The 9,484-nt window shown below is 51.2% G+C and overlaps 1 protein-coding gene across 1 annotated transcript; it reads right to left on the bottom strand.

The window, feature by feature from the left end:
* Positions 1-4,953: 4,953 nt before the first annotated feature.
* Positions 4,954-8,910, bottom strand: RBP5 (retinol binding protein 5). Its single transcript, XM_059403650.1, has 4 exons — positions 8,664-8,910; positions 8,206-8,384; positions 5,860-5,961; positions 4,954-5,429 (listed from the first exon to the last, which is right to left on the bottom strand). Exons 1-4 carry the CDS (start codon positions 8,734-8,736, stop codon positions 5,376-5,378), a joined length of 408 nt encoding a protein of 135 aa, XP_059259633.1. The 5' UTR covers positions 8,737-8,910; the 3' UTR covers positions 4,954-5,375.
* Between the last annotated feature and the right edge of the window lie 574 nt (positions 8,911-9,484).

Below are 9,484 nucleotides of genomic sequence, written 5' to 3'. Positions count from 1 at the left end.
AAAGAGAAGAGCAGGGGCTGGCTCTCAGCAGTCTTGTAGAACAGGGGATGAAAAGGCCCACACGGGCAATACACACACCTCTCCCCACACACAGTCCTCCGCGGGAGAGACATTGTGAAACAGACTCAGGAGGGATGTGCACATTCGGTGGAAGGAAGACTGCCATTAATGCTTCCAGGACACTCCTCCTCCTGGCTCATCTGACGGTCAGTAGGGCTGCGGAAGTCCTACTGAGGCTTGAATGGGGCGGTTGCTGGGGCTGCAGCAGTGCTCCAGGAGGGCCTGAGATGTTCTGCAGGGGACCTGGGGCAGGTGGATGGAGGCCTCTCAGGCCATGAGAAAAAGCCCCAGGGCAGGGGTCAAGGTGCTGGCTGGTTTTAGCATCCATAGGCAAGAAGAGTGAAGACCGGGGGGGGGGGGGGGGGCTCAAGGGAAAGCGGCCGCACCTGCAGCTGGCCACTGGAGGCTTCTGGAAGCCTAGTGGGCAGAAGGAGAAGTAGCCGTCCAGATTCCAGCACTGGAATGGCCCAGTCTGGGATGGCCCATTTGTCCTCATGGGGAGGAGGGGGACACAGGACAGAGGGAGAGGTTCTGGTTCTGGAACCCTGGAGTAGACCTATGTTTTATCTGCCTGAATAGCCAAGGGGAAGGTGATACTATCTCTAAATCTTTGGTATCACTGAACACTTTGGTATAAATATAAGCCACTCTGTGAACTCAGAGGCACTAGCGGTGACGCCTTTGCCTTTGCTTCCAGTTAAAGAGAATTTCAATCAGCAAGAGAAGAGGTAAGAGATAACAAAACTAATAATAGCCAAGATTCATCAGTTCTTTCTCTATTCCAGGCATTATGCTGATTGATTTTACATGGAATCATCACAAAATTCCTCGGAGGAAGGAAATGCTCCTGGAATTGCTTTGTGTGACCAGCAAAGGTGTCCTTTTTACTGCAGTGGCTTATTTGGTGCTTGGATACGCTCACACAGCTAGTAAGATGGGGCAGTTTGACACCAGAGCCTACTCCCCTGGCCACTGCGTAATACTCCTCCCCAGTTTTTGGGTGTGATTTGAGGTTGACCTAGAACTTCTGAGGCAAGTGATTTACCCACAAACTCAATGGCCTGGCCAGGCTGCTGACCCTCTCTGTTTGGGCACTGGCCATAGGGGACAGAAAGGAGGGGCCAGAACAAAAGGCCCCAGAACAAAAGGGAGGGCAGAGGGAAGTGAAATGTGGGACTGGGTAGGTGGAGGAAGGCAGGAGGTCTACCCCCAGTTAGGTGGTAGGCCAGGAAGTCCTGGAGAGAACAGTGGTCTCCTTGTTCTTCCTGGAAGGTCAGCTCCATCTCATGCAGAGGCCAATTAGAATTCAGATGCCTTTGGAATCTAAATGGCCTCTGGTGAGGGTGGGTGTATAGTGTGGAGCGTAGGTACCCACAGAGCTGGCCCAGAGCCATCCTGTTGGCTGAGGTCTAGAGGAGGAGGGGGAGGGCCTGATGGGTACTGTTTCTGGCCCCTGGTCGGGCAGGGTCACTGCTTGCATGTGTGGCCTCAGTGGCTTCGGCTTGCTCCTTCCTTCCTTCCTTTCTTCCTTCATCCCGTTCTCCCTCTCTCATCCCTCCACCTCTCTCTCTTTCCTTCTTTCCTTCTTCTCCTCCTCCCTCCCTCCCTTCCTCCCTTCCTTCCCTTGACGCAAACCCAGGTCAGCCTTTCAGAGTCCTTCACTGGGGTCCCTGATTTGACCACTGAGTCCCTTTCACACCCTGCTATACCTGCAAGGTCTTCCCCATCCTCACCTGCCCATAATCATGGGTCTAGCACTAGGATGACTCCAGATCAGTCTCTGGGGGCCCTGATGGCATGGGTCCTGCTGTGGTTGAGGGGCTTATCGCCCAGGAAAGTCAGGGGAGACATCCCAGAGAGCTGAGTGGTGGTGTTAGAGGTGGTTCCCAGACTGGGTAGGAGCAGCATGCTCCAGAAGAGGAAGAGCCTGTGGCAGGGAGAGGCAGGAGGGAAGGAGCAGAGCATCCTTAGCTATATTGGGAACTTCTGGCCTCATAGTAGCCTTTGGGTATGTGAATCTAGACCAGATGTTGTTCCTGCCTTGTAGGGGATAACATTTGTGTTGGGGAAAGGGGTCAATATGGCCAGGTCTCTGCTTTTTTGGGATCCCAAGATTTGCAGTGGCTTCTGAAGGTCCCCTGCTGCCAGTAAGGGGTCCAACCGTGTTATAGGTTGTTATAGGTTGGAGCTCCTGGCTGGGATGGCCTTTGTGCTTTAGAGTTGAGGAATGTCCTCTTTTGCCTGAGTTTTCTTTTCAACATGCAGGTCTGAGCATGTGGGGTGGGGGGTCACATGGGAGATCGTGGCTCAAGGGGGGAGGAGCAGTGGGGAAGGGTACTTGGCTAGACTTTGCTGCTCCTGCCTACTTTCTGGTCTCCTACCAGAATATGGAGCCCGAGGCCTTGGGAAGCATGTGGTTCTCTGCTTTAGCAGGCATACACCTGCTCTTGGTGCTTCCACCGTTGGTCACTTTCTTCTGGGAAGAGGGATCTGTAGTGACGTAAGGAATCGAGCGAGACCAAAGGATCATCTGAAGTTCAGGCCAGAAGTCTGTAAGCATATGGTGCTATCTGGGCCTGAGGAAGAGGGAGTGGGGTAGGTGCCTGGTGCGGGGCTGGCTTAGAAGGGTGCCATTATTCCCTCCCACGTGGAAATAAACATTTTGGATCGCTGACCATCTCCCTGGGGGCTAGGACACTGGTCAACAAAGTAGTCACAGTTGGTCCTGGATCTGTAGTGTGGGGTGCTCCAGGACAGGTTGGTGCTGGGGAGGGCTATTTCCCTCCCTTCTTTCCCGGCTGGTGCCCTAGTAATTATCTCTTCCACCTGAGGACAGATGGAGAAGGCTGATTGGAATGAGGGGTTGGGGTTTTGTCAGGGTAAGTACGTGGGTTGGGAATTGGTGGTGGTGGTATGGGGTGTGTGTGTGTGTGTGTGTGTGTGTGTGTGTGTGTGTGTTGGTGGGAAATGGAATATTCAAGAAGGTGGCCGGAGGGAGGATTAAACTTGGGGTTTCTATGTGGTCCATATACACTATGGAGTATTATGCCTCCATCAGAAAGGATGAATACCCAACTTTTGTAGCAACATGGACGGGACTGGAAGAGATGATGCTGAGTGAAATAAGTCAGCAGAGAGAGTCAATTATCATATGGTTTCACTTATTTGTGGAGCATAGCAAATAGCATGGAGGACAAGGGGAGATGGAGAGAAGGGAGTTGGGGGAATTTGGAAGGGGAGGTGAATCATGAGAGACTATGGACTCTGAAAAACAATCTGAGGGGTTTGAAGTGGCGGGGGTGGGAGGTTGGGGGAACCAGGTGGTGGGTATTATAGAGGGCACGGATTGCATGGAGCACTGGGTGTGGTGCAAAAATAATGAATACTGTTATGCTGAAAATAAATAAATAAATAAATAAATAATAATAATAATAAAAAGATGAGCAGAAAAAAACAACAACAACACTTGGGGTTTCTTTGACTCCCACTGCGGTGATCAGCGCCCCGCTGCGGCCCACAGGGGAAAGAGCAGCGCAGGCTTACCGGTCCCTGCAGGTCCTTGCTCCCACCCACCCCCTTGGTGATGTTTCTGAAGCTGCCAACTCTCCTCGAATTGCTTGTCCTCCTTTGGGGGATCTCCAGGCTTCTTGTTGGACCCTGGCTCCTGAGGAGGTAAGGTCAAGTGAAGGATGTGGATTTGCAGTGTGGATGGCTTGATGCTTATGTCACAGGAGATTTGAAAGGGTTTAGATCGGACCTGACAGTCACCATGGGGGCCTCCAAGCTTCCGAGTCAGGTCCTCTGGCAAGACTGCAGCAAGGAGCGCTGGGCCAACATGAAGGGCACAGAGCACAGTCCTGTGGGGAGAGGCTTGAACCCGCACCCTGAACTCAGAGGGGCGAGGACAAAGCATTGCCCTCGTGACTTAGGCAATGGGTAACTATACATGGAGCATCTTCCTTTGGCTTCACTGTGCCTTGGAAAAGGGACAAGGTAGGACCCAGCAGTCTCCAGAGCTCCTGCTGGATGGCTCTGTCCAGAGGAGGGCTCTCTACTCCCCACTCCACTGGGAACATCTGCTGAGAGACTGGCAGGGAATGAGCTATTCAGCTCCACTCTGATTTCTTTTCTTTTCCTTTTCCAAACTCATTTCAGGACGTCTAGTAAGATCAGTGTTTTCCAAACTAGTGATTTTCTTGAACATGTAGGGGTTTAACCATTGCAGGAAGAGGGGCGGGGGTGATCATGTAATAAGCACAGGCCAGGGACTTTCCAGCAATCCCTACCTCCCACACAGTCAGGCTCTGACCCCATCCCGCACTGAGCCCTCTTCTCCCTGACTCTTGCCCCACAGGACTTTTATTCTGAAAGGACCAATGCCCCTGGAGGTGGGGAGGTGTCCAAAGGCTGACCCAGAACAGGCCCTGCCCTTTGGGCTCTTTTCCAGGGTATTCTGGGACCCTTAGGGAGGGGCCTTGCTCTTCTCCCTTCTCCTTCTTATCCTCGGTTCCAGCCTTGCTGCCCTTCAAGCATAGGGTCCCTATAACCAGGCATGTCCTTCTTCTTCCTGCTTTTGCCTTTATACCCCCTCACCTTCCTAGCCTTGGCCTTGTGTATTCCATCTGTCTCTCCTTTCAATCTTTTCTAGCCTTCTTGCTGCCTATCCTTCCCAAAGCAGATACGGAAGCCCGGTCACTGTTCTGAAGCTTCATAACCTCCTCCAGCACTAGACAAAGGTCTCGCCCTGTCCCATCCCACTTCCTCAAAATGTAGCATGGAAATACGAGATAGCCAGGTCTGTTGAACTCTGTGTGGGTGAGGGCTTGCCTTGGGCCTGGTTCTGCTGAGCACATGCGGCTTTCTGGAGAATAAGGACAGGAAACACACAAGAGATTCTACCAGTAGTTCCTGTTTAAATTCTTGAACCCCGGTCAGTTTTCCAAAAGTTCTACCAGGACTGAATTCTCACTTGTCCCCAAATGCTCCAAGCTCAGTTCTTTCTTAGATGGAAGATAAGGGACCACATGAACTAAAGACAGTTGAGATCCTTGTTCTCGAGGGGTCTTCCCCCTTTGCCTGGTTCTTTCATCCAGGAGGCTACACCAGGAATTGGATCTGAGGCCATAGTTGGGTAATGGAGTGTGAGGAAAAGGACTTTGGCCCGGGGGCTGCAAGTTATAGATTAACATGGGGAGGGGGGAGGAGGGACCCAAGGAAGGGACTGCTGACCTGGGATACTTTGGGCTTCAAGGGGTATGAGCAAGAGGAGTCTGGGGACCAGTGCAGTCTGGAGGGGCACCTCAGTGCCTCTCTGGCTACTTGACCTTCTTGAAGACCTGCTCGCACACTGCATCCCTTGCAGTCAGCTCCTGGGGACAGAGTGGGAATAATGAGAGAGAGAAAGAAGGTTCTTCCTAGCCGGAGTTCCTTTCTCAAGGTCCTTGAGCTCTGCTTAGTCCTTCAGGATACAACAGCTAGAGCATTTGATATATGGGGAATTGTATCATTGTCCCACTCCTTCAACTTTTCACCCTAGAGGAAGGAAGGGAGCTGGGTCATGGAATGTGAAACGGCTAGTCTCCATCTCTAGTCACAATTTATGGACATTCATCTGACTTGCAGCCAAGGCCCACCTGGCCCCTGGATTTCCTCCTCTCTCTACTCTTCCCAGGGCTTTGTTTTTCCTTTCTTGGTTGCCCTCCTTGAAGAGGGGCAGGGAGTAGAGTGAGGGACTGATTTGATTTGGGCAAGGGGATGTGTCCTAGGTGGAACCCCCTTCCCGGCCCTTACCCAGCTTACCAGATACAACTTCTCTCCCTCCAGCCAGTGTCTCCAGCCTCGGTTGGGGACCTCCCCTTTCTGCACACATACCAACTGCTCCTCCTCCCAGGTTACAATGGTCTATAGGGAAAGCAGGAATAAGGGAAGATTTGGGGGCTGAACACCCAAATGCATCCAATTCACTCTGGCTGGGCTGCCCTCTTCACACCACAGCTGATACTGTCTAGCTCCAGCCCCTTCATTCTGAATAAGATGGCTGCTCTGATTCAGCAGTTCAGATTCAGATTCCCCAACCCCCAAAGGGCACAGAAGGGGGCCCACAGTTTGTCTACAGTGACTGTTAGGGCAGATACTGCTAAGTATCCTGGAGCAGGATAACCAGGGGTAAAACTTGGGGGCAGGGGCATGGAGGGTGATGAAGAACAAAGACCTTGTCCTTTGGATACTTCCAGCTGGACTAGAGGGTCTTTCAGGAAAGAAGAGGATTGGTTGGGAGTCCCATCAGGGAATCTCTCCTCTTTGTCAATTTCTTTCTTTCAAGATTTTATTTATTTATTTATTTGACAGACAGAGATCACAAGTAGGCAGAGAGGCAGGCAGAGAGAGAGAGGGAAGCAGGGTCCCCGCTGAGCAGAGAGCCCAATGTGGGGCTCGATCCCAGGACCCTGAGATCATGACCTGAGCCGAAGGCAGAGGCTTAACCCCTGAGCCACCCAGGTGCCCCTTCTTTCTCAATTTCAAGGATAGTTGAAGTGTCCCTGAGAGTAAAAGATGATCACCCACCCACCCCCGAATCAGAGTGGGGTAAGCCTGGGCATTCCAACCAGTATTTATCAAACCCTCCCATAGGATATGCCCTGCTAACCAAGGAGCTCTGAATCTTGGTCAGACAGAGCAGGAAACAGGTGCCTGTGATGCCATGCAAGGGTTGGGGATGGGAGTGGGGAGGCAAGAGCTGAGTCTTCACGGAAGTGAGGAGTTAGTTAGATTGGAGATACTGGGCAATTCCTAGCAAGGGAAGGAGTAGCACAGAGGTAAGAAAGAAGGGCACATGGTTATAAGCGGCTCTGAACTAGAGTGTTTGTGGGAAAGACCCTTGTATGCCACGGACCTCATTTGGAATGTAAAGGATTGTCTCTGAGAGGGTTTCATTCATGATCACTTTTACATCTTCAGTAAATCTTTGTGGCTACAGTATGCAGAGTGGGTTAGAGAAAGATTAAGTCTGAGGGGTCAGATTCAGGCACCAGACGAGAAATGAGGGCTTGACTAAAGGTGGCACTAGAGAAAGACTAGGAAGAATCAACAATGTTTAGTGGAAATACAATGGGCCATGAACATAAGGTCCATTAGAAAATGCAAGATCCCTAGTGGCTGTGTTAGAAAAGGAAGAAGAAACAAGTGAAATTAATTTTAATAATACTTTTTATTTAATATGGAATATCTAAAATATTATCTTTCCAGCATGAAATTAAAATAAAAATTACTGAGATGTTTTACATTTTTTGATATTGTCTCAAAAACCCATTATGTATTTTATGCTTATAACACACTATCTAAGTTTGGATTAGTTGCATTTCAAGTGTTCAAAGGCCGTATATGGCTAGTAGCAACTATACTGGACAGTGAAGAGAAGTTATAAAGACTTCCTGACCAACTAGATGGTATGTGTGTGTGTGGTTGTTGGGGTGGAGGGGTAAGGGGGCAGTCCCGTGACTCCCAGGTCTGTGGTCTGGCTGGTTATTGCCATTAATGAAGACAGTAAATATACAAGCAGGAACAGTTTGGGTAGGAAGATAATAAATTTGGCTTTGAGCTTGGGGCATGCAGATGGAAACATATAGGCAGATGAAAACTTCATGGAGCTCAGGAGGCAGCTCTGGTTGGAGAATCCATGTCAAGGACAGTTTATAGCTGGTGGCAGGAAGCATGGGTATAGATGATTTAGCCCATGCTTTGGTGCACAGACAAAAGAGAGAAAGTCAAGAACAAAACACTGGGGGAACCCCAGTTAAAGGGATTCATAGGAGAGCTAGGGTCTGCAAAGGAGACCAAAAGGAAGGCATAAGAAGCAGAAAGAAATAGAGGAAAGGGGACTCATAGAAGCTAAGAAAATAGAGACTCTGCAGTGACCAACAGGGTCACAGGCTAGAGGGTGAGCTATTTCTTCTTTGGATTGGGGTGACTTGACCTCTTCGTTCTTTTGGCTGGCAATGAGCGCTTGGGGGACTGTTACCTTGGGGACTCTGCAGGCTGCTGTAGTGGTCCCTCTCTCTGGCTCGGGTGGGGGGAAAAGGCATTTTGTTTTGCCCCGGATTGTTAAGAGCCACCCACGAGCCCTCCCCCAAGCCTGAGGAAAAGTACCTGGCATTTTCGTCCATCCACGATCCTTAGATCCTCCTCAAACTCAACTCCCACCTCGAATTCCAGAATGTAGTTGTGGAACGTGCTGAGGGTCTTCACTATCATGTGGTTGCCCTGGTGGTCAATTTCCTTGTCTGGCTTGAGCAGCAGGGCTATCTTCCGCAGAGCCATGCCGATGTCTGTGGGGGCTGTCTTTTAGTGGGCTCCACAAGCCGCCCGGGGGGCTCCCCCAAGGGCAGCAGCACCATGGGGCTGTGGGCCACCCCTGAGCTGGATCTGGGACCGTAGACTGACTCTTAACAATGTCCTGGCTAGAAATGGATCCCAAGTCTGGTGCTACCACCTGAATCCTTCCATAGCATCCAACCCCAGCACCCCCTCTTCTCCATGGGACAGAGAGGCAGGGAGGGAAAGGGGAAAAGGGGAGAGAAAGGGGTCTGGGAGGGTGAGGCCATTACTTAGGGCTTGGAGGTAGTCTTCCATGTTCTTCTGGGAGACAAAGCGGTAGTAGCCGGTGAGGTTGGGAGGCATTGTCTGGGCTGCCCAAGTTGGAGATGGAGCTTTCCAGAGACTAGAGCCAGCAGGGTGCGGAGGGAATGGGTGTTGTCTGGCAGGTGAGGCTGAGAGAGTCCAGGCTAGCCTAAACACACACACACACACACACACAGAGAGAGAGAGAGAGAGAGAGAGAGAGAAGGTCTATGCTTACCAGGGTTTTTATAGGGCTGGATCCTGCTGCAATAAGAGTTCCTACCAGACTTCCTCCCTCCTCCCATATTGAGTTTGGGGCTGGTGCCTGGAGCCTGAGGGAGGGGTAGGAACTTGGCCACTTGGTGCTGACCTTGACTTTTCCTGAGGAAGGAACCTGGAGCAGTATCTGGGGCTGTCAGTCATCCAAGACCTGACCCTTTTTGAAGGTCGGTTTTGGCTTCCAGCCCATTTTCAGCAGGCTTGGGCAATGTCCCTGAGCTCTGAGGTCTGGTCTTGCTGTGTGGAGCAGGGGCTTCCGGGCTCTTCCAGGGATGAGTTCTAACAATATCCTGAGATCCCAAGACTGAGTCAGGATCCCGAAAGGTATCAGGGGGAAGAAGTGGAAAAAGATGGGGGATAGTCAGCTGGCCCGGAGCCACGGTGAAGGAAATGCTAGAGGGCTGCCTCACACAACTCCCTCAGACAGCTTTCCTGAGCTGGGGCTGCAGCTCTGGCATTCCAAACTCTTTGTCCTGTAGGACCATTAGGAAGGAGGCAGAGCAACTGCTTTTCCCAAGCACAGAAGGGC

This window comes from Mustela nigripes, chromosome 6 (genome assembly GCF_022355385.1).
Source record: "Mustela nigripes isolate SB6536 chromosome 6, MUSNIG.SB6536, whole genome shotgun sequence".
NCBI classification, from domain to species: domain Eukaryota; kingdom Metazoa; phylum Chordata; class Mammalia; order Carnivora; family Mustelidae; genus Mustela; species Mustela nigripes.
The sequence above is the reverse complement of the archived record's forward strand: the minus strand, read 5'-3'. Positions and strand labels throughout refer to the sequence as shown.

Coding starts and splice junctions, on each gene's coding strand:
- RBP5 (XM_059403650.1), bottom strand. CDS start 8,736: ATGCCTCCCAACCTCACCGGCTACTACCGCTTTGTCTCCCAGAAGAAC. Junction 5,962..8,205: donor TGGATGGACGAAAATGCCAG/GTACTTTTCCTC, acceptor CTTTCCCTATAG/ACCATTGTAACCTGGGAGGA. Junction 5,430..5,859: donor AGGGAGAGAAGTTGTATCTG/GTAAGCTGGGTA, acceptor CTCTGTCCCCAG/GAGCTGACTGCAAGGGATGC.